This window comes from Microcebus murinus, chromosome 4, assembly GCF_040939455.1.
Source record: "Microcebus murinus isolate Inina chromosome 4, M.murinus_Inina_mat1.0, whole genome shotgun sequence".
In the NCBI taxonomy this organism is placed as follows: domain Eukaryota; kingdom Metazoa; phylum Chordata; class Mammalia; order Primates; family Cheirogaleidae; genus Microcebus; species Microcebus murinus.
Genome location: NC_134107.1, coordinates 31,902,502 through 31,928,378, shown reverse-complemented (window position 1 = coordinate 31,928,378; position 25,877 = coordinate 31,902,502). Strand labels below are relative to the sequence as shown.

The 25,877-nt window shown below is 35.9% G+C and overlaps 1 protein-coding gene across 3 annotated transcripts in view; it reads right to left on the bottom strand.

Annotated features, from left to right (window-relative positions):
• FBXO3 (F-box protein 3) overlaps positions 1 to 25,877 on the bottom strand; it is a 35,717-nt gene that overhangs the window by 3,286 nt on the left and 6,554 nt on the right. For 2 of the 3 annotated variants that reach the window (XM_012739883.2, XM_076002041.1), the window contains exons 4-10: positions 19,943 to 20,057; positions 17,843 to 18,047; positions 16,631 to 16,676; positions 7,743 to 7,827; positions 6,719 to 6,841; positions 5,310 to 5,425; positions 3,071 to 3,261 (exon numbers count right to left, since the gene is read on the bottom strand). In XM_012739883.2, coding sequence (XP_012595337.1) covers positions 3,071 to 3,261; positions 5,310 to 5,425; positions 6,719 to 6,841; positions 7,743 to 7,827; positions 16,631 to 16,676; positions 17,843 to 18,047; positions 19,943 to 20,057 — 881 coding nt within the window. Of the gene's footprint in view, positions 1 to 184; positions 1,967 to 3,070; positions 3,262 to 5,309; positions 5,426 to 6,718; positions 6,842 to 7,742; positions 7,828 to 16,630; positions 16,677 to 17,842; positions 18,048 to 19,942; positions 20,058 to 25,877 lie in introns of those variants that run through there. The other variant, XM_020286523.2, reaches the window with a different exon arrangement.

The following is a 25,877-nucleotide window of genomic DNA, read 5'->3' as shown; positions in this document are numbered from 1 at the left end:
CCCTTTACTCTGATTTTTTCCAAGGCACTTGTTACTACTGGACATAAGTTCATAGTGTTTATTTGGTACAGTTTGTCTTTTCCAGCTAGAATGTAAATTCCAAGTCAGGGATTTTGACTGTATGGTTTACTACAGTAGTCAATATTTGTTGAGCAAGCAAATGAATTAATGTAGGAGAAAGGAATTGTGTCACTTAGGATTTATTATAACATAAACAAAAACAGTAACAATCAGAGAAATATACATAGATATGACATAAGATATTACATTCTTTTTATCTTTGGATATATGTTTAATCTAAGGAATGAAGACTTCAAAATTCAGTAGAAGGTCCAAAAGGTGGGAAAGGGGAAGGCTTAGGAAATCCTAAAACATGATATTTGGGTAGTGTGATTATTAATTATCTTAATGAAGAAGAAAAGAGAAAAACTGTTAAATAAATCAATGTGACTAAAGAGAAAGAGATTGCTCAGAAAAAAATACATATACACCCAGTAGAGAGAGAAACACACAGACAGGAATGGAAACAAATTAGCAGCAGGAACCTCTAAAGCTGCCTACACCAAGAAAAACTATAAGACCAACCAAAAGTATATTTTAAAGTGGCATTCTGAGTATAAAGAAAGTATTAAGCCTACTGATTAATTAACTGGTAAAGAACAGAAAAGGAGAACAATCCAACTTCCGTATCAAGAAAACTAATATTTTAACAGAAAAGGTAAAAAATACAGCCCCCACTGCCTTTTTTATGTTGGTAAGAAATAAGTCCAGAATTTTCATTTCTTTTTATTGATTTCTCATGCTTGAGAGAAAACATTTTCCACAAGGCAGGTCAAGATTTAATATGCTTATGTGTGGTTAGTAGAAAATGAAAACTCTAAGTAAGAGCACAGTTAAGAGAGTGCTAAACATGTAACGGGTTTATTATTGTCATTTGAGGAATGAGTAAATATTGTAAAACTTTCTCAGTTTCAATTTCTAACATGGTAAATATTGATGTAACCCACATAAGCAAGAGTTCTTTGGAATCCTCAATAACTTTTCAGAGTTTAGGGGGGTCATGAGACTGAAGAGAACCACTGTCATTAAGTAATGACCATATTACCCCACACTAACAAATATTAAAAACATGCCTCAAAAGGATCAATAGATTTCAACAATTGTCTCTCAGTAGTTGATAGAACAAAGACCAAAAAATAAAATAAAATAAAATAAATAAATATATAGAAGACTTGTGTTCTATACAGTGTTTTCACTGTCAACCAATTTGACTTTTCATTTATAGAATATTCCTCCAAATAGCAGAATATACATTCTTTTCAAATACACAAGGATTGTTTACCAAGATGCACCATAATTTTGGGCCATAAAACATTTAAGAGGATTGAAAATACAGAGAAAGTTTTCTGACAATAAAATTAGAAATTAGCAACCACAATATAACTGAAAATCCTCCAAATGTATGGAAATTAATACATTTCCAGAAAAGTCATAGAACAAAATTAAATTACAAGGGAAATATACAACTATTTTGAACTAAATGTTAATAAAAACACGACATATCAAAATTTGTGAAATGTGGCTAAAACAGTGCTTAGAGAGGTCTAAAGTCAATATGAAACTTCTACCTTAAAAATCTAGAAGAAAATTAAATTAAACCCAAAGCACGAGAGAAATAAAGATAATTGCAGAAATCAATGGAATAGAAAATGAGCAAGCAATAAAAAAAAAAATCAATGAAACCAAAGCAGTTTTTCCTTTAAATGATCAATAAACATATTCCTAGCTAAAGCAATGATCAAAAGAAAAGATATGTTACCAATATTAAGAACAAAAGAGGATATATGACTATAGCTCTTGTAGCCATTAAAAGGATATCAAGGGAATATTGTCAATAACTTTATGCCAATAAATTCAACATTTAGATGAAATGGACAAATTCCTTGAAAGGCACAAATTACCAAAACTGAAACAAGAAGAAATAGAAAATATGAATATTAAAAAATTAAATTCATATTTTAAAATTTTCCCACAAAGAGCACTCCAGCCCCAGATAACTTCACTGATGAATAATATCAAACATTTAAGGATAAGACTATACCAATCTCATACAGATATTGGGCTACTCAAAAACAGAAGTCTGGTATAGGAAGTAGCAAACTGCCAGTACTGGAAATATGTAATTTCTAGCATTACTCCACTGGGAAGAAAGTTAAAATTTCACTTCCATATCTAGACTGTAGATCCTTTTCACTACTGGCCTCAAATTTCATTATTATCCTCCCTCCCAACTGCAGCTGACAATGTGTCAGCTCTGGGTCAGATTAATATCATGTCCATCTTCCAGACTTATTTTAGACACAAGCAGCAGGGTCATTTCAGGAGTTAGAGGGCATTTTGCAAACATTCAATGCCTACAACTCAATTGCGTTCTGGGTATACAATTCATATTTTATTCCTGTAGTACAACTGGAGCTTCATAATTTCCTTTAAATATTCTATGGTCCTTAAGATCAGGGTTACTATTATACTTGTCACAAGGTAACCCTAAAAACAAGATTTAAAAAATATACCTAGTTGACTTGAGAAATGATCCCAGAGAGAGACTGCTAAAAGTACACATCTATACATGAAATTCTCTTTGTAATGATCTCTATAGGATATCAGTTTATTTTATATTAAATTGGGAGTTTTAGCAAAAACACTGTAAGAAACTGTTTTCCCAGTGTTAATGAAATAACATAAAACTAATTCTAATTGGGCTAGTGTGGTATTCTCATATTCTAACACATTTAGACTACAGAACTGTTTTTGGGAACAATGGAAAAGAAGCTGAATCTTTAAAACAGGTAACAGCAGAGTTTCTCTGGCTGGAGAGTACAGAGCCCCATTTACCTGCTGTCCATCTCTCCCAGCATATTCACATGACCCCCAAGACACATCCTCAAAATCTCTAGGGTTTGCTGGAACATCATTTATAAACCACTTTTCTGCTTAATCAATAAAGATCCTCAGTAGTGTTAATTCAACAAAGACATGTAAATCAGTACTAGAGAAAAATTTAACTTACCAGTCGGGCTATAGACACCCTGAATGTTGGACATGCCATATGGAATCGGGGAATGGCAACATTAAAGATCTTGTCTTTAAAGTAAAGAAAATGGAAGGTATAATATCCTTCCATATATCCTGATGTTGTAGAGAATGTGGTACAGCTTGTGTATTCATATACTCGACCTGGGCTGATGATCGGAAATTCACCTGGAGGGAAAATAGTAACAATGAACCAAGGTGTAAAAGAAAGTTCTTCATTACAGTAAATAATTCAGTTCTTCATTACAGTAAATAAGGCATGTTCTCTATGGGATTAATGTAAACTATGTAAAAGTAAATGCACAGTTTAAAAAAAATCTAAAAGGAAATACATGAAAATGTTAACAGTGATAGCATTATGAGCAGGTATTTTATTCCTCGTAATTTTTTTTTGCATTCTCCAAATTCTCTACAGTGTAGAAGATGGGAAATATCTAGTAAAAAAAAAAAAACAAAACAGGCACATTTTCTTTTTTAACGTGCTTTGAGGTACTGAAGACACAACCTTTAGGACAATAGTAATAAAAAGAATCCAGACACTAGTTGAAAGAGAGATAAAGGTAATCTAAATATTTTAAAAGTAGCAAGAATAGCTGGGTATCATCACGTGCCTGTAATCCCAGTTACTCAGGAGGCTAAGGTGGGAGGATCACTTGAGTCCAGGAGTTTTGAGAACTGCCTGGGCAAAATAGTGAGACCCCCTAACTCCAAAAAAAAACCAAAAAAAAAGGTAGCGAGAAACTAAAATGTAAAATTGTGAAGATGTACCCTAAGCATTCAGACCAGACAAAATGGCAATCCGAAGAGGAGTCCTTATACCAAGGGAGCAAATGACAGAAAAAGAATAATGGCTTTAATAAAATTCCTTAGTACTAGATCCTCAAGTCCAAGAAAAATTCATTATGTAAACATGTAGAACATGAATCTATTCATGGTAATGAATTTAGAAAACCTTAAACTAAAGGTTTTGCTGTTATCAGTCCTCTGCATATACTTAGGACTGATGACAGAAGTACACAGCTTAAGTATTATCCTGGAACACATAATCTCACTTGAAGAATCTGAGGGCTCAGAAACTTAAGATATTCATAATTTTTGAAAAAGCTAAATGACAATGGTAACCAGAATGAAACTGAATGAAATTCACAAACAATAAAAATCTCTGCCATTAACTTTTTTAAAGGAAAAATTGATGATTTATTCATTACAATAATAGTAGCTTTCACTGAACTCTTTTGGGCACTTTACATAAATTATTTCATAATTCCCACAGAAATTCTTTAGCTAATATTGTAATTATTTATGTTTTGAAGACGAGGTTCAGAGAAATGAAGTAATTTCTCAGGAGCATAAACTGATAATAAGAGTGTTCCTTATTTATTTATGCCCATTTCTAGCTTAATATCTTAATCATAAATCTGTTTTTCAATTAACAAATATTTTAGGCAATAATCCTGACTTTTTCTTACTAAATTATAACACCCTTAATTATTTCATTCACTTATCCAATAGATTTTTTTTTTGAGACAGAGTCTCACTCTGTTGCCTGGGCTAGAGTGCTGTGGCATCAGCCTCACTCATAGCAACCTCAAACTCCTGGGCTCAAGTGATCCTACTGCCTCAGCTTCCCAAGTAGCTGGGACTACAGGCATATGCCACCATGTCCAGCTAATTTTTTTTTCTATATATTTTTAGCCATCCAATTAACTTCTTTCTATTTTTGGTAGAGACAGGCTCTCGCTCTTGCTCGGGCTGGTCTCAAATTCCTGAGCTCAAACGATCCACCCGCCTCAGCCTCCCAGAGTGCTAGGATTACAGGCGTGAACCACCATGCCCAGCCTTATCCAATAGATATTAATTGAGCAGTTACAATGTGCTGTGCCATTAATTTTAACATTTCCCCTCAAATTTCAAAAAAGATGACAAGAAATTTATTTTTTCTTTCTGCCCCATGCTTTCTAACCCACGGAATATAATAATGAATAATGAACCAGTTAAAAAAAAATAAAGAACACAAGTAGGAAAAGCAAAGAAGCCCAAGCGATCCACAGATAGGGAAATCAATTCCTGAATAATTGAGTTTGCTATAATTTTAGAAAAGCTAAGTTTAAGGGACTAAACTGATAGTATAACACCTTTCTACTTTATAGTTATAATGTGAAGTATAAATTTCTTCTAAACAATTAAGGTATGGAACTAAATCTTAGGTTACATACCAACTACTCCAGGTCCTTGAACTTCTTCTACATCACCTTTAGCATTTGTTATTCTCCAGTAGCGACTGTCCAACTGACATGCCTTCTCAGGAAGGGCATCCTTTGACATTTCAATCCTAAAGAAGACAGCAGGGTGACAGGGTGACAAATCTGGCCTTTTTGTTTTGTTTTATTTAAGAGATATATAGTATTCAGGCTAATACTATGAAAGGAAATTTCCAAAGGAAATTAAATCCAACCCAAAGTCTATGTTAGCTTTCTGTTTTTCTAAATTCTCAAAGATATTGGCTTAATTAGCTTGATTTCCCCACAGAAATACTTTCACTCAACTTATGCATTTGATTTTCCATGAAGATCAACAACAGAAAGGGCAACAGAAAAATATGCAAACACAACAGAGATGACAATCTTTTGCTGTTCAAATAAAGATCAATTTGGCAAATGCTTTCTAGAATGTAGTGCTATGAAAAACTTCTAAGCAACTGACAGTCTTTCTTTCACAACATAAAGCTATACAACCACTTCAATTTTTCTATTAGCTTCTAAAAAGCTTAAAGGCAAAATGTCACCAGTTACTGGAATTATATTTTGATTCTCTTTCCTGACATTATCATTTTCCCCTTTCTCTAGACATATTCTGTTTTTTATTTTCACATTGAGTACTCCATAAGCATGGCATGTGTAGGTCTTTTTATTTTAAGCATGTCTCAATCCTACACAAGCTCTTAATTAAACAATTAAAACAAGAAACATCCATATATATGTAATTGGACATATGAAAGGCTGCATACAATAGCAAAATCCTAGGATGCTTCTTGTATATATATTTAAATATACATACACACAGATATAAAAATATAAGATATATAAAACATATTTTAAAACACGGTATCCTTAATCTCTTAGAGCAGTGAGTTGTCTTTATGTCATAGCACAGAATATTTCTAACTAAAGTTAATTTAAAATATTTATTTGTTTCTTATTTAATGAAATCTAATGCCTACCACCATGTCTGACATACATGAAGCACTCAATACATATTAATTAAATATAGATAGGCCAGATGAAATTTAAAATGCATGGTTTTTATCTTTGGCAATTTGATAACTTCTAGAATGTATTACAACTTAGAGCTTTAATGATGATTACAACTTAGTGGTCCACTTCCCACAGTAGCTGGCACAATACTTTATACCCAAACATATTTGTAAGAAATAACTTACTGGTTAATGTGAAGTTAAGTCCTTTATGAACACTATATTGTATAAAATGTTTCTACCTTTCTCTAAACTTTAGCAAGCAGCTCTTTAAAAATGTGTTTTATATATAATGTACATGGGACAATAACAGCACATCCATAGGATATATCCTACTATTAACTGAAAGGTGACCCCATTTAAAATTCTCACCTGATTCGGTATGTGAAGAAATAGTGGGGTGGATGCACAGAGCTAAGTTCTGGCAGAAATGATGTGGAAACTGAAACAGTGATATCCCCAGTCGTTGCTATACACTCTGGATCATGAACATATCTAGGTAATTTAAAAAATTAAACATTTTTAATGTTTTATTAAATTTAAACATTTTAAATCAACTAACTTCAGATAAAAGATATAATGCAAAATAGCTTATACTTTAAGATAAAAAATTTAAATATTTCGGACATCAAAATTTAGATAATATTTGGGTACATTAAATTAAATTCAGAAGAAAATTAGAGACAAACTAGAAAACCTTGGTGACTCTGGATCAGTAATGACAACAATCAAGGTTCAATGATCAAGGCCAAGCACTGTGGCTCACGCCTGTAATCCTAGCACTCTGGGAGGCCGCGGTGGGCGGATTGTTTGGGCTCAGGAGTTCAAGACCAGCCTAAGAAAGAGACCCCATCTCTACTAAAAAAAATAGCAACTTTTGGGACATCTGAAAACCCAGCTATGCCTGTTAAATGGTGGCTCTGACAATAAAAATGTGTATGTTGTTTCCAGAAGCCTCTAAGGTATAATTAATCTATCATTTCTGCCAACCTGACTATGGTGACCCAATATTACCTCTAATATCATCTTCAATACCTGAATGTTCAGTTGGAGATAAATAATATTTGCCAGGAATTCATAGTTACTGACTTTGCTACTCATATATCTATTAATTGGCAAAGAGTTTTTTGGTTTTTATCAAAAAGAAATTATATAGCTACTAGAAAGCCAACGCTTCTAAGTCAAAATAGTTTTTCCTCTTGATTCCTCAAGATAAGAAAAATATCAGCTGTTTAAGTGTTTGGATATCTTGGCATTAAAGTGAGAATAAAATAGTGAGATTTAAGAAAATGAGAGGTCCTGTAATTAACCTTCTTGGGAAACATTTCATGATCTGTGACTGATGGATTTTCCCTGATTTATTTTCATTTCAATCCAAAAAGCCCCAATGACATACCTGAAAATTTGGTCTCTGATGATAGGAAAGCCACCTGATACAACATTATTGACGTAAGAGGTAAACCAGTCAGTAAAAGTAGCACCTGTAAATCAGGAAGGAGGGAAAACAAAAGAACAAATAGTTTTTGTAAAACCTGTACAGGAAAATCTATACAAAGAAACAAGAGTAATTTCTCAATGCTTAAGATGTGATAACAAAACTAGAAACGTTTATAGATATAATTCTACTAGTCCTTTTTCAGGTTAATTTCTATTCTCAATTCTATCAACTGTATTTTTTTTGGATTCTCCCTCTTTCTCCCCAACCACTATGAGGAAATCCTCTAACCTTCAAACTATTTTTTTACACTTATAATTAAATAATTGATTTTTATACCTTAATTTTTTCTGGTATAAGAAAGAAAAGCCTTTTATCTATAATTTATAGAACACACAGAATAAAAGAGCTACAGCTATGTTTATGAGAAAGAAACTACAAGAAAAACATCAGCACCTATTCTCAGATAATCAGGGTACATCCCTGCTTCAGGTATATCCTGACTCAAGCATAAAATTTTGGCAGAAGCCAGGCTCAGTCTGGACATTTATCAGGGACGTGGCATTGTGGAGTTCCGTTCATCAGGCCACTCCCAAAGTGGTCAAGTCAATTACATAGTGGTGTTCCATATTCTCAGTGACCAGTTCAAAGGAGAAAAGAATTACTAGAACAGTCCAGTCCAGACCATACATCCGTGATTTAGTGACTGGATCAGTAACAAGTACTTACATGAATTGTGTATCCTTCTAGGTAACAGTTAACATAACTCTATTGTGCTCCCATTATTTATTGTTACTATATCTTAGTGCCTAGCACATATAGTCCCTTAATTAATGTTGTTCAATGAATTTCTTTGTAATCTGGTTTCAATTAAACCAGTTCCTGCACGCTGCCACACTGAATGTCAGATGGTAAATTTAAAATATTTACTAATTATTCTTTTCAGGAAATGACAGAAGATATAGTTTCCCTTGTATCTGAGAGTACAAAGCTTTAAACTTTTAAAGGCAATTTGCTGGTGAGAACATGTGATGCTTATTTTTCCATTCTTGGGATATTTCACTTAGTAGAATGTGCTCCAGCTGTATCTAGGAAAATATAAGAGGTGCTATATCACCATTGTTTCTTATATCTGAATAGTACTCCATGCTATACATATACATTTTATTAATCCACTTATGTATTGATGGGCACTTGGGCTGTTTCCACATCTTTGCAATTGTGAATTGTACTGCTATAAACATTGGAGTGCAGATGTCTTTTTTATAGAATGTCTTTTGTTCTTTTGGGTAGATATCCAGTAATAGGATTGCTGGATCAAATGGTAGATCTACTTGTATCGCTTTAAGGTATCACCATATTGCTTTCCATAGAGGTTGCACTAGTTTCCATCAGCAGTCCCATCAGCAGTGTAGGAGTGTTCTTATCTCTCCGCATCCATGCCAACATTTGTTTTGGGACTCTTTGATAAAGGCCATTCTCACTGGAGATAAGTGATATCTCACTGTGGTTTCGATTTGAAAAAAGAATAGTACAGACCAATATCCCTTATGAATATATTAGAGATGTTGAGCATTTTTTCATGTTTGTTGGCCATTATTCTGTCTTCTTTTGAAAAGTTTCTATTAATGTCCTTTGCCTACTTTTTGATAGGGTTGTTTGATTTTTCCTTGCTGATTTTCCTGAGTTCTAAATAGATTCTAGTTATCAGCCCTTTATCGGATGTGTAGCATGCAAAAATTTTTGTAGAGATCCTTTACCTCCTTAAATATATTCCTAGGTACTTTATTTTCTTTGTTGCTATTGTGAAGGGTATTGAGTCTTTGATCTGGTTCTCACTTTGACTGCTATTGGCATATATAAATGCCTCTGATTTGTGTGTATTGATTTTGTATCCTGAGACTTTACTGCATTCATTTATCAATTACAGGAATCTCATGGTTGAATCCTTGGGGTTTTCTAGATATAATATCCTATCAGCAGCAAAGAGTGAGAGTTTGACCTCTTCTGCCCCCATTTGGATGCCCTTAATTCCTCTAACAAGGACTTCCAGCACTATGTTGAATTGAAGTAGAGATAGGGGGCAACCTTGTCTGGTTCCAGTTCTAAGTGGGAATGCTTCCAATTTTTCCCCACTCAGTATGATGTTGGCTGTGGGTTTGTCATATATGGCTTGTACCATTTTTAGGTAAGCCCCATCTATGCCTATTTTTTTAAGTATTCTTATCATAAAAGGGTGTTGAATTTTGTCAAATGCTTTTTTTACGTTTATTGAAAGGATCATATGGTCTTTGTTTTTGCTTCTGTTTATGTGGTGAATTATATTTATAGATTTGCAGGTGTTAAAACATCCCTGCATCTATGGGATGAAGCCCATTTGGTTGTGATGGATTATTTTTTTGATAAGCACCTGAATTTGGTTTGTTAGGATTTTGTTGAGAATTTTTGCATCTATATTCATAAGGGATATTGGTCTGTACTTTTCTTTTTTTGTTGTGTCCTTTACTGGTTTTATTATCAGGGTTATGTTGACTTCATAAAATGTGTTGGGGAGGATTCTATTCTTCTCAATGTTGTAGAATAATTTCTACAGGATAGGCACCAGTTCTTCTTTGTAGATCTGATAAAAATCAGATGTGAAACCATCTAGTCTGGGACTTTTCTTTTTAAGGTTTTTTTATTGCTGTTTCAATTTCAGCATGGGATATTGGTCTGTTCAGGAATTCTATTTCTTCCTAGTTGAGCCTAGGGAGGCTGTGTGTTTCTAAAAATTTGTCCATTTCCTCCACATTTTCCAGTTGAAGTGTACACAAGTTTTGTACTATTCACAGATGATATCTTGTATCTCCATGGCATCTGTTATAATTTCTCCTTTTTCATTCCTGATGGAGCTTATTAAAATTCTATCTTTTCTGCTTTTTGTTGGTGTAGCCAATGGTGTGTCAATTTTATTTTTTCAAAGAGCCAACTGTTTATTAATCTTTCGATAGTCTTTTATTGTCAACTTCATTAAGTTCTGATTTCATCTTACTAATTTCACTTCTTCTGCTGGGTTTGGGGTCGGTCTGTTCATCTTTTTCCAGCTCTGTGAGTTGATTCATTAGATTGTCTATTTGTGATCTTCCTGTCGTTTGGATATAGGCATTTATGGAAATAAACTTTCCTCTCAGGATGACTTTAGCTGTGTCCCACAGATTTTGATAACTTGTGTGTCCTTTGTCATTTAGTTCAAACAATCTTTTGGTTTCCCTCTTGATTTCCTCATTTATGAAATAATCGTTCGGCAAAAGGTTGTTTAGTTTCCATGACTTTGTGTAGAGATAAGAGTTTCTGTTTGGGTTGATTTCTAATTTTATTCCACAGTAATCTGAGAAGATGCATGGTATAATTTCTATTATTTTAATTTTTTAAGATATGCGTTGTGACCTAGGGATGCATGGTATAATTTCTATTATTTTAATTTTTTAAGATATGCGTTGTGACCTAGGATATGGTCAATCTTAGAGAATGTCCCATGAGCTGATGAGAAGAACATATATCAAGTGGTTTTTGGGTATAATGTTCAGTAAATGTCAGTCAGGCCCATTTGTTCTAGAGTTCTGTTTAAGTCCACTATTTGTTAATTTTCTATATGGAGGATCTGTCTTGTGCTGTCAGAGGGGTGTTGAAGTCTCTGGCTATTATGGTGTTGCTGTTTATCATTTTGTTTAGATCAAGTAGAGTTTACTATATGAATCTGGGTGCACCTAAGTTGGGTGCATACATATTTAGAATTGTTATGTCTTCTTGGTGAATTGTACCCATTACCATTATGTAGTGACCCTCTTTGTCTTTCGTTACTTTTGTTGATTTAAAGACTAAGTTATCTGACATTAAAACTGCCATGCCAGTCTTCTTTTGGCTTCTGTTTGCTTGTAATATTGTTTTCCACCCCTTCATTTTGAGATTGAATGCATCCTTGCAGGTTAGATGTGTTTCCTGAAGACAGCAGATACTTGGCTTTTGTGTATTTAACCATTTGGCCAGCCTGTGTTTCTTTAAGGGGCAATTCAAGCCATTCACATTTATTGAGAGAACCGATAGGTGGGACAAATTTCTGTTCATCCTGTTGGGTTGAACTTTGTTGCTTTGTTTTCTCTCTTGAGCCATTGTGGTATCAGGCCTTTGATCTTTAGCTTTGGAGTGATTTTACATTTGTGAATGTTTATTGTGCTGATCTGTATGTAGCACTGTTTTGAGTACTTCTTGGAGGGCTGGTCTTGTCTTGGTGAATTCCCTCAGTCTTTGCTTATCTGAGAATGTCTTTATTTCTACTTCATATACAAAACTTAGTTTTTCAGGGTACAAGATTCTAGGCTGGGCATTATTCTGTTTCAGAAGAGTGAGAATGGGGCCCCAGTCTCTTTTTGCTTGTAAGGTTTCAGTTGAGAAGTCTGGCATTATTCGGATGGGCTTTCCTTTGAGTGTTACTTGTTTCTTTCACCTTACAGCTCATAGAAGGGCCTCTTTAGTGGATATTTTGGTCTGATGACTGTATGTCATGGTATCTTTCTGTTTGTAATGAATCTCCCAAGAGTCCTTTGAGCTTCTTGTGCCTGGATATCTAGATTTTTAGCGAGGCCTGGGAAATTTTCCTCTATTATATCTTCAAACGGCTTATCCAACCCTTGTGAATTTTCTTCTTCACCCTCAGGGATGCCCACATCTCTCACATTAGGCTTTTTTACATAATCCCACATTTCTTGTGGTCTTTGCTCTTTTCTCTTATTTCTCTGCTCTATCTCTGTAACTGACTTATTTAATTAGGTGTTATCTTCAACCCCTGAGATTCTTTCTTCTGTTTTATCTACCCTGTTCTTGAGGCTTTCCACTGTGCTTTGTAGTTCCTTGAATAAATTCTTCATTTCCAGTTCAGCTTTATTTTTCTTTAATATTTCAATTTCTTTGGTGAATTTTTCTTCCAAGTCCTGAATTATTTTGTAGTTTGTGTTGGTTATCCATTTTTTCTTGCATATCACTGAGTTTTCTTACAATCCATGTTTGAAATTCTTCTGTCATTTTAGTGTTCTGAATTTGGTTGATGTCCATTGCTAGAGAGCTGGTGCTCCTCTTTGGGGGTGTGCTTTCCGTTTGATTCTTCATACTTCCAGAGTTCTCTCATTGAGTCTTTCCCATCTGGATCAGCCATTTCTTTCTACCTTTCAGTTTTTGTTTGGAAAGTAACACGCCCTGTTTAGGCTCTGTTCCAGTAGATGCTGTTTAGGAGCATGGCAGATCAGATCACAGCTGCTACCTAACAGCCTGGATGTGTGTGCTTCTATGGTTGATCTGCTGCTAGGGGGAGCCGCTAATATGTTGTTCAGGGTTCTTCTACCATAGTTGGGAGGTTGCTCCTGATGGGAGGGGTTACTTGGGGAGCCTATTGTGGCCTCTTGCCAGGATTTTTGTTCCCTGACCATGGAACCCACTGTTGGAAACCCATCAGATGCAGAAATCCAGCCCCAGAGTTATGATCCTACTGGATGACTTAAACCAGTCAATGAGCAAAGTCACTGGGCTGTCAACTATTGATCTGTCCCAAAGCCCCACAGAACTCTGCTAGTTGCAGAGGGAAAGTGGCTTTTCTTGCCTCTCCCTCCCTCCAGAGGTGGAGTCTACCGTGTTCGGCTCAAAAGTTGCTGCCTAGGGGGAGGGGGTGGTGCCCCAGTCTGCCCAGCGCCCCAGTGCCTATAAGTCCCACAGGTGTTAGCATCCATGACTGGGGAAGTATTCAGAATTCACCCATAAAAACAGGCCTGACTAGTTGACCATAGGTCAATAAGGGCAGGATTGTTGCAAGAGTCCCCAGGCTGAGGGAAGGGAGCTGCCCGATACCACAGCACACCACAGTGTCTGGGATGTGGACCCCGAAAATGATGACCACCAGCCCACAGAGTACTTGCACTGGGGGCGACTATTCAGGAGTTGGCAGATGCCGGATTGGGGAGCTGAGTCATTAGGATGCCCTGTTGTCTCTTTTATGTCACCCTCCCGCAATCTCATGCATGTCCAGCAGGAGATCTTGCTCTTTCTGACCTTCCCTGAGTGGGCCTATTCACCTGCAGTGGTTTCCAGATTAGAGTCCCTTACTTTGTGTTCACCTCCATTGTTCTGGTCCTGCTGACTGCCAGAGGCAAGTTACCTGTCTCCTAACTCCCTCCAGCAGTAGCTCAGACCAGTCCCTCCCCTGCCCAGTGAAGTCCTGGCACAGAGCTCTGGAGGGTTTCAAGATGCTTCCTGTTATCATTTTCTCCACAAAGCCCCATATCTCCTGCCTTGATTTTGCACTGACTTCATGCAGGTCCCTCTCTGAGTGGGTGTGGAGGTCAGTGGGGAAGCAGGACGTTTTCCTGTGGGTCTGATCCCACTGCACTCACTGGCCAGGCAGGCGTAGCTGTCCCATGCTCTATTCTCTATTGTTTGTCTCGTACTCTCCAGATTTTGCAATCCTATCTCCCGTTCACCTTTTTTCCCTGTTTTGTGTGTCCCACTCTGATTCTCTGCCAATTCACAACACTGTTCTTGCAGGAGAATGATCCACTCATGTATAGCAGACCGAGATCTATGCCTCTTTCTCTGGGAGCAGGAATCCAGGAGGTCAACTTTACTCCACCATTTTTGTCTCTCTGGTATATTTTAATGTACCTTAATTTATTATACAACATACCAGAGTATGTTCTTTAAGATGAGGAAAGAATAGGCAGCATTCACTACTAAACTTACTGAACACAGATTCCAGTTTTCTTAATTTTTTTTTTTTTGAGATAGGATCTCACTTTGTTGCCCAGGCTAGAGTGCAGTGGCCTCATCACAACTCACTGCAGCCTCAAACTCCTAGGCTCAAGCAATCCTCCTGCCAAGCTGGGACTACAGGCATGTACCACCATCCCTGGCTAATTTTTCTATCTTTTGTAGAGATGGGGATTTCACTTTTGCTTAGGCTGTTCCTGAACTCCTGGCCTCAAGCAATCCTCCCGCCTAAGCCTCCCAAAGTGCTAGGATTACAGGCATGAGCCATTTAAATACCTATTAACAGTGCACTGAACACCAGGAGATGCCATCTTGTATATTACAAAAATTCTACAAAAGTAAAACTTAGTTGAATCAAGATGCAATTTATATATTGCATGGTACTTTACCTTTTAAAATAAGCCCATGTTTTAGAATTTCTGATAGTACTGAAGTTTTGTCAAGGTACGTTAAAGGAAGCCGCTTTCTCATTTTTCTGCCCATCATTAATTTCCCACCCCATCTCTTCTCAGTGTATTTCAAAGCTTTTGCTTTGTTCTCCTATCCTAGGAGAAATCCTAGCTACTAGAATAGTTTTACTAGACTTTAGTACTCTGCTGTAATGGTGGTGCTTTCCATACCATGTCAGAAGAGCACCAAACTAAGAGTGAGAAACCCACAGGGTCTAGCTAGCAGCTTACCTGGGTGCTTGGATAGCCTTTAGTTTATAAATTGAGTAGCACTGCTGGACTAGAGCCACGACAATCATCTCTTACAGTGTGTGCCATGCAAAAATGCCAATGAGGGCAACAAGCACAGGCATAACCTCCAGACGGTGCTTAACTTAGAAACCAGAGACCACATGAGTCAGAGTGAGCTGAATGCCAGGGCCTAAATTTTTATAACTTACTAGGTAGGGATGAGATCTTCTGGATATTGTAAAGTACACCACAAACCTGGAATGTGTCAGAGTACGGAACAAATGGAGACTGACAACATTGTTCCAATTTCCAACTAGAAGATATAATTGCATACAGATGCCTTAGCCTACAAGGACCCTTGCTATTAATATATGGGGATGTTTAATACGTGTCAGCACTGCCTTTAAAAAGCAGAATGGATAGTCAGGAAGTGTCTCTTAGGTGAGCAAAATCTAAGCAAGACAAGATTGGATGAATAGCAAAGGGGTGGGCAGCACTCACACACAAATTGAAGGGTTCTCAAAAACCTGTAAGAAATATTTAAAGCCAAGAAAAACTAGTTGTATCAAGGAGTTTGAGGCACAGAGTTTACACCAGTCTCTGGAGACTGCTGCTTCTGAGGTCTCTAATATGACTTATTAATATCTTAACTATAGCATCAGCACAGAAAAAGTATAAAGTTGTGGCTGGGTGTGGTGGTTCATACTTATAATCCTAGCACTCTAGGAGGCTGAGGCAGGAGGATCCTTTGAGCTCAGGAGTTTGAGACCATCCTGAGCAAGAGCGAGACCCAGTCTCTACTAAAAATATAGAAAGAAATTAGCTGCACAACTAAAAATATATATAAAAAATTAGCCGGGCATGGTGGCGAATGCCTGTAGTCCCAGCTACTCTGGAGGCTGAGGCAGAAGGATTGCTTGAGCCCAGGAGTTTGAAGTTGCTGTGAACTAGGCTGACGCCACGGCACTCTAGCTGGGGCAACAGAGTGAGACTCTGTCTCAAACCAAAAAAAAAGAAAAAAAAAGTATAAAGTTGCTTTATATATCTATTCTCCAATTATATTCATGTGATCAGTGGAAAATGCATGTGGCTTGTTAAGGGAACTATACATATTCACAGCAAGTCTTTGCCTTTCACTATTCCATAGAAGAGTCCTAAGAGCAAAGAATGTATAGGATCGGCTTTTTCCAAATAGAAAAAAATCAAACAATGTACAAGAGCTGTTCTAATGATCACCTAGATGTAGTACTTATAAACCACCAAACTTTAAGAAATATAAGTATAAAACTGCCAGATGCTCAAGTAACTGAAAAAGTTTTAAACAACTTAATTTGTTAAACCAGGAGGAAAAGGGAAAAGACAAACTTTTTCTTCTCCTACCTATAATAAACATGTCAATAGCAGCTGGATTCCGAGCCATTTGGTCCTAGGTAAGAAAAAGAATACGATTGGTGAAAATACATTTTACTTAATTTCTCATTGTTCATTATCTGTATCTTTCTCTGGAGACAAGGCAAAACAGATAAAAACAAACAAAACTTAAGTGTTCCAACCAACGCTCAGATATTCCTCACACTTTTCAGTTCCTGCTCTTATGATTTCTATGTTTAACGCTCTTTCTATAAAGTCCTTAGAAGAGTGTCAGGAACGTCTCAAAAAGTTAAACACTTATGTAGTGCTATTACTGCTACAACGAACTAGGAAATTATCTTTCAAGAAAACAATTATTAAGAGAAAGCTGAGATAAGAAGACATATGGCTTGTTATCCTAGTAGAGAAGGTTTTGGATTCAGAGTCAAGAGACCTGAACAATTCTATGTTAGTCACTCCTCTCGGTCAATGGAAAGCCTAAGCCACCATCCTACCAACCATAGAGAGATGTCAAGTCAAAAATGAGATAAAACACATGAAAATGCTTGAAAAACTTAAAAGCTATGAAAGCTCTTTAAATATTTAAAATATTGTATGGAGTCACAGGTCTCAGATAACTGTAAAAAGCATTTTCTATTACATTTTAAATTCTTCTTTTAAGTAAAAACTTCACATCTAGGCAAAAATGAAAGTGAGGCTATATAACTAATGAATTACTGAAACTAAAGAAATAAAAATGAAAACAATAACCATGACATTTTCTATGGTTACATTAAAATCATAAAACTCTCCTAAAAAGGAACCACACTTTTTTGACAAGTCAAATATCTACTGAAGAGAGTTTACAAAGTTTCTGTTATACTCAGAGCTTGAATCAAAGGATGTTCAAAAGCTAAATTTTTGGAAAGTTAGTAACATATATTACAATTAAATACTTCAAAAAAACCTTCTCATTAGTATTCCTTAAACTTAAAATACCTTAACACAAATCACAGCTCTCCCTCTGTGGGTACACACTAGTTTGCACTGTTTGCCCAACAGTAACATTTTCCTTTGGCATTCCATGCCATTATGTCAAAATATTGGCACTCTAGTTAGGTTTATAATTAAAATACATAAAGTTCTATACCCATTCTACAACGCTGACAATGCCTAATGCCCACATTTATACAATCATCAGAATGCATCTTAAAGTCACATTTAAAAACACTTCCTACTTACTGGACATTGGTAGAAAACTTCATTTTTATTTCGACCCTCTGCAGCTTCCACTGCTATGTACTGACTCAAACCAGTATGTATGCAAAAAGTTAAAGGGAGACAGTATTTCAGTCCCTGTCTCTGCTGGAATCCTCCGGCAGCTGTATCGACGTCTAACAAATCTTCAGAACGATAGTGATTAGATAGTGCCATACTTCCCAACAACCTGAGGAGAATACAGACTCAGAAATGTAATAAATTGCAGTGCCAAACAAACAGCTGTGCTTCATCTTTTCAATGAATAATAATTTCACATTGACAACTGTATAAGTACTGATTAACACAACAATTCTAAACTGGGACTACCCAAGACATACAATTTCTACATATTAAATTCAAAATCTTTTGGCTGGAAAGAAGATTCTGATTTAAATTAAAAATAAATGTCTAAAGTGGCTAAATGTCAGCCTTTAAAAAAGAAATACAGTTTTATTTTTTTCAAGAATCTACCTTGCCTGATATATCAATTTGCTAGTGTCTTGCTACTCATGTGTGTACAGCTAATTTAACATTTAAAAGGGCAAATTCTCTGAACCTTTATCTTGATACAACCTTTAGCTTACCCTATGCAACCAGACAATATAAATGTAAATCAGCCTAAGTCTTGTCCAAATTTCACAAACTTGGAATGCATGAGGTATAAAGTAATCTCATTACGTATACATGATGGCAGTACAGGTATCAAGGACTACCTGCCTGGTGGTCCTTGATGAGATTCCTATCTTAAGTTTCAATGCTTGGACCACGTATAGATAAAAATTGCTGAGTTGAAATTCATGACCTGTCTGTCGTGTCAGTTCTGGGCAACTCTTTTAACAACATTCTCTGTTTGCTCTTGAAATATGATAATTTTTCAACTTTGTCAAGTTTCAGTTCAATAGAAAAACAGACTAGGAAGAAACAGCCAATAACTTAGCCTTATCTAGTCCTAACTAACTTCTATTTCTGACCCATGCCCCAATATTTGATTTCTGAATACAACCTTGTAATCACAATATGATCACCTCTGGGATTCCCTGTACTCCCTCAACCCTGATCTGAAATTGTAACAGAGCCTCACATGACACTTCACACACAAAGGAACACCAAAATCCAGTAAGAATGATGCAAAGTTCTCCCTAACATTTCACAAGCACAACATCTCTGAAATAGCAGAACTGCATAAAAGTACAAAAGAAGTAAACTTATTCAAAGCAGACAGCTTCTAAAACTTTAAGTGGATTTTGATGGCTGCTGCATGGTCTGCTTTTACCAAAAAGTTGCACAATGGATACTTCATCTTTTAGAAGTAATTTTTAAATAGAACATTCAATTATAGGCTATGCTTGAATATAAGAAAACTCTAATTTCTTTCGTATATGTAGTTCTGAATAAATTATTGCTTTTTACATGTATAGTAGACAGAATTTGCACCAAGCTCCCAAAATAATTTACCTGGCTACAACAGGATAAATACTTCCAGAGTTTTAACAGTTTAGTTAAAATATACTTACACATGCCACTACCCTATGTTCCATAATCCCCAGCCCCAATCAGACTTCATTTTAACTGTAAGGATGTGTTGGTAGAAATGATGTTTTTATGAGACATATTTGTTTTGGCAAAATTTAATTCAAGCTCTATATTTTGTCTTACGTATTACTATAAAGAGAAAAAGGGAATTCCTATACTTCTTTAAGTTGTGAGGGGCAACTACAAATACAATTTATTTACTTTCATTCTAGAAAATAACTTGCATCATTAAAAATAACCAAAAGAGACAGGGCATGGTGGTTCATGCCTATAATGTTAGCAGTCTGGGAAGCCAAGGTGGGAGGATCGCTTGTGGTCAGGAGTTTGAGACCAGCCTGAGCAACATAGTGAGATTCCATCTCTACAAAAAACAGAAAAACTAGCAGGCATGGTGGCATGCACCTGTAGTTCCAGCTACTAGGGAGGCTTAGGCAAGAATATCGCTTGAGCCTAAGAGTTTGAGGTTGCAGTGAGCTATGATGAGACCACTGCACTCTAGTCTGGGCAACAAAGCAAGACCCTGTCTCACCGAAACATTGAAAACCTTACCCAGGAACCACTAACTTCTGCCCATTGTGGATACGATATGAACATCGATAATCATCAGGAAGCTTGCAACCGATCTGAGCTTCCACAGCATCTAGGTCTTCCTCTCGAGCACCCTCTGCAAATACACAAAAAAAGCAAACTGTGAAGAAATAAAGCCTTAAATCTAAGAAGAAATACAATCTATCTGCTAACCAATGAAACAAGTGTAGAGCAGGTGAATTCTGTCTAAAATATATTGCTCAAACATAGGGAAATCAATTGAAAATTCATTTGATGCACTGAGCAAGCAAATACCTTAGTTTCCCCTCAATAGGGAAAACACTGGTACTTGGTAAAATATGAAAAGGTAGGTACCAATGAGAGTCACAATAATTTTTTCACATTAAAACACAAACCTTAAGGTATATCTCATTTTTCTATATCTAATATATCCACACCATTTTATGTAAAAAAGCAAAAACCCTCTAGAAGTACTTTAAACCAATGTTGCTCAAGAGTTTTAATGTGGGGTGGGCACGATGGCTCATGACTGTAATCCTAGCACTCAGCGAGGCTGAGGCAGGAGGATCCTTTGCACTCAGTTTTTTTGAATTTTTTTTTCTTTTTTAGAGACATAGTCTCTCTCTTGCTCAGGCTGGTCTGGAGCTCCTGACCTCAAGCAATCCTCCTGCCTTGGCCTCCCAAAGTGCTAAGATTATAGGTGTGAGCCACTGAGCCTGGCCTGTCCCAAGAAATTTTAAATAACTGAACTCATATAAGGCATATTTTCTCATCACAGGGAAAAATATAAATTATATTAAAACGATTACTAAAACATCCCCAAACGTTTAAAAATTAAGCAATACATTTCTGTATAAGTCATGAGTTAAAGAAGAAATCAAAAGAAATCAGAAAATACTTTGAACTGCATGGTAATAAAGATATAACATATAAAACTTATGGGACAAATTAATATGCTTACAGAGAAATTTATGGCCCTAAATTCATTTGGAAAAACAAGATAGCCTGAAAATCCATGATCTAACCAATCATCTGAAGTCAGGAAAAAAAAAAATCACAGTAAATTCAAAGGGAAGGTATCAAAGAAATTAATGAAATAAAAACAAACACACAATAGAGAATTGACAAAGGCAAAAGACAGTTCTTTGAAAAGATTCATAAATTAATTAGTCCTTACCTAGCAAGACTGATCAAGAAAAACAGAGAAAAAGTATAAATAACTAATATCAGAAATGGAAAAGGTGATATCACTACAGATCCAACAAGCATTAAAAAGAGGATATTATGAAAAACTTTATGTCAATACATTTGAAAATGGAAATTAAGAGGACAATTTCCTAGAAAAACAACTTATCAAAACTGATACAGGAATAAATAGAAAATCTGAAGAGTCCTATATGTAATAAAGAAATTGAGTCTTTAATTTAAAAGTTTTCCTACAATGAAACCTCCAGCATTGAATAGCTTTGCATTCTACTAATCATTTAAGCAAAAAATAAGATCAAGCTTACAGAAACTCTTCCAGGGAAAGGAAAGAGAGGCAACATTTTCCCACTCGTTTTACAAGGCCAGCATAATCTTGATACCAACACCTCACAAGAACATTGCAAGTAAGGAAAATTACAGGCCAAACTCTCTAATGAAGATAGATGTAAAAATCCAATAAAATACTAGCAAATCGGTGGTGGTTCATGCCTGTAATCCTAGCTCTCCTGGAGGCCAAGGCAGGAGGATAACTCAAGGTCAGGAGTTCAAAACCAGTCTGAGCAAGAGTAAGACCCCATCTCTACTAAAAATAGAAAGAAATTAATTGGCCAACTAAAAAATATATATAGAAAAAATTAGCCGGGCATGGTGGCACATGTCTGTTGTCCTAGCTACTTGGGAGGCTGAGGCAGGAGGATTGCTGGAGCCCAGGCGTTTGAGGTTGCTGTGAACTAGGCTGACGCCACAGCACTCTAGCTGGGCAACAGAATGAGACTGTCTCAAAAAAAACAAAAACAAACTACTAGCAAATCAAATCCAATACATATAAAAAGGATAATATACTACAACTAAAGTAAGTTTATTCCAGGAATACAAAGTTAGTTTAATATTCAGAAAATCCATCAATGTAATTCATTGAATTAACAGAATGAAGAAGAAAAATCATATTGGAATCATAAGGCAGAGAAGGCATTTGATAGAAATTCAATTATCCATTTAAAACACAAAAAACCCCACTTCCCAAAGTAGGATAGGAATGGACTTTCTTCAATCTGATAAAGAATATCTACAAAAAACCTACAGTAAATATTCTATTTATGGGTGAAATGTTAAAGTTTTGTCTTTGCAATCAGAAAGATAAGGATGCCCACCATCATCACTTCTTCCCAACACTGTAATGAAGGCCCTAGCCAGTGTAAAAAAGCAAGAAAAAGAATTAAACGTATATATGGACTGGAAAATTAGAAATACAACTGTCATTATTGTATATTCTCAGAGAAATGCAAATTAAAACCACCACTACATACCCAGCAAAAAAGCTAAAGTAAAAAGAATGACAATATAAAAGTGCTGGTAGAAATGTAAACTGGTAGAACTACTTTAGAAAACTGACAGCATCTTTTGAAGTTGAATTAAGCACACTCTATAACCCAGCAAACCCAACACTAGGTATTTACCTGATAGAAATATATGTATATGTGTATGTGAAATATGTGTATATGAAAAATGTACATAAAAATGTATAGCATTATTTATAATAGCCAGAATTAGAAATAACCCAGATATCTATTATAAACAGTAGAATGAATGTATACTTGTAATCTACTCATATAATGGAATATAATATATGGCATCAAAAATGAACACACTACTGTTATATACAACATAGTTGAATCTCACAAACAAAATAGAAATAATTCATATGAAATACATACTTAATCATGCAATTTACATAAAGTTCAAAAAAGAGAAAACTACTCGATAGCACTAACAATCAGGATAGCTGCCCCTGTGCAAGGAAGAAAGGAATATGAGGGGAAAACTTCTAGGTACAGGTAATATCCTACTTCTTGATCTGGAGGGTATTTTGATGAGCATGTTCACTTTGTGATCATTGCACATTTCTGTATGTTAGTTACCATCATTAGTGATATCATGTACCCTCAGATATAATGTGATAAAAGGGGCATTTCACCTCTGCAATAATCTTTCTAAAAAACCATAACTCCAGCCCTAGTCTAACCATGAATAAAACACTAAGACAAAGAGAATTTGAGGGACTTTGTACAAAATACCTGAGGAGTACTTTGTCAAAACTGTCAAGGTCATAAAAGACAACGAAAGATAGAGAAAGTGCCACAGCCCAGAGTGCACTATGGAGACGTGACAACTAAGTACAAAGTAGTATCCTAGACTGTATCTTGGAACAGAAAATGGACATTAATGGAAAATCTGGTGAAATCCAAATGAAGTTTAGTTAATAGTAATGGACCAATGAAGATGTATGGTTTGATAAATGTCCCATGGTGGGATATATTATGGGTAACTGAACCTGGGTGAAGGGGTATACAGAACTCTCTGAACTATCTTTGCAACTTTCCTGTAAATCTCAAATTACTCCAAAATATACAGTTAATTTTAAAAAAGAGAAAGTTTAGTACAAAAGAATCAAACTGAATAGGTACCTGAACTATTGGATGAGGAAAGAAACTAATATTTGTATGGTATATGCTATACATTAGACATTTAACATACAATATTAAGAAACCAAAAATTTCTTGAAGAAAGAGAAAGCAGCTAGCCAGAAAAATGTAAAACCCAAACCAAAACAACAAACAAACATGGCAAAAACAAAAATATAAGGAAATATATGTTTACAATACAGTAAAATCAAGGTTGAAAGAGACATCCCTACTATGATAGAATTTGGGTGCCAGACAGACCAGGGTTCAAATCTTGGCTCTACCAGTTACTGACTGTGTGATCTCTGGCAAGTTATTTCACCTCTTTAATCCTGTTTCCTCACCTGCAAAAGGGGGAAAATACCTCCGCCCAGAGAATTATAATGAGGATTACCTAAAACTTCATATGAAGAAGAAGTGAAAATTTACTAGGAGCCAAGAAGGCTAGATTATAGAGTTTTACCTCTGTTACTAGTTTTGAGACCTTGCATGAGTCACCTAAACTCTCTGGGTATATTTCTTCACCTGTAAAACGAGGGCACTAGCATAAATCAGGGATGGTCAAATTACAGCCCACAGCTTGTCCTACTGCCTGTTTCTGTAAATAATGTATTATTGGAACACAACCACATCTATGTGTTTATGTATTACCTATGGCTGCTTCTTACAACAACAGTTGAGTTGAACAGTTGTGATAGAGACCATGTATCCCACAAAGCATAAAATATTTACTATCTGGTCCTTTAAAAAAAAAAGTTTGCCAACTCCTGGTCTAAAAGATCTCTAAGGTCCCTTCTAGCTCTAAAATTCTAAACCAACACTTAAGGTAAATATGAAATTTGAAGATATGTAATAAGAACATTAATATGCCATAATTTCAAGATATTCCATAAAAATTTTCCCAAGACCAATGCCTATTTGCTTTCTGATTTTCCTTTTTATTTGCTACCTCTGTATTCTTGAAATTGAATCAGGAATTGTGGCACCTGAGGTGAGCAGCTACGTTCCTGACTCAGTTCTAAAATTCACAAACCCAGAGTTCTTAGAATCCCCAGCATCGTAGATATCAAAGAGTCTCTATCCTACTCCAACTCATAACAAAGTCCCAGAGAACTGGTACCTGGGAACAAAACAGGAGCTATCAAAGAATTCTCTGACAACCTCACTGCCAACCGCTAGGCACAGAATAGTAAGTAGTCAGCCTTGAAATACCAAATTGAATGAGAATTTAAAAAGGGGAGGTTGCAGAGAGAAGCTGTTAGGTATCTTTACTTTCTTCCCTTCTTGGTAGCTCTGTGTCTAAGAGGAGAACCATATCTACATTTTCATATTCCAAATGTCCTAATATTTGGAGTAGCTCTTAAAGAGGCCTAAAATATTCTAAACAAAATAAGATAGGTCTGTTCTCCCTTCAATCAATGTTAAGACCATAGCTCTAGAGTCTGTCCTACATTCAAATCCTGGATTTGTTTTTTGCTTTGTGATGGTAAACAACTTACTCAGTGTTTTATACCTTAGGTAGCTCACCTATAAAATAAGAATAGTAATTACTTATCCCAAGATTTTTGCAAATTAAATGGAGTAATATGCACAAAATACTTAGCTTAGGGCCTAGCTTTGTGTTTAATAAATAATAGCTATTGTAAGCCCTTCCCCAGTTTACTTATCACCACCAAATACCTATTTTCAGAATTACTTACCTCTTGAAATACTTAACCCCACATACCAGGTAAATAATTTTCTTTTCCTCTAAGAAAATAAGCTATTAAGGCCGGGTGCGGTGGCTCACACCTGTAATCCTAGCACTCCAGGAGGCCAAGGCAGGCAGACTGCTCGAGGTCAGGAGTTCGAAACCAGCCTGAGCAAGAGCAAGACCCCGTCTCTACTATAAATAGAAAGAAATTAATTGGCTAACTAATATATATAGAAAAAGTTAGCCGGGCATGGTGGCGCATGCCTGTAATCCTAGCTACTCGGGAGGCTGAGGCAGTAGGATTGCTCGAGCCCAGGAGTTTGAGGTTGCTGTGAGCCAGGCTGACGCCATGGCACTCACTCTAGCCTGGGCAACAAAGCGAGACTCTGTCTAAATAAATAAATAAATAAGCAAGCTATTAAAAATATTAATCAAGGATACTTTCCTTCAAAGTTCTACTTTACTCTCTCTGCCAAATTATTCTTTCCTCCACCTTCTACAATTCAGTTTTAAGCACACAGTCATATAATCACGATTTGTATGAAAGTAATACTTGCAAGGAAAATGACAGTGG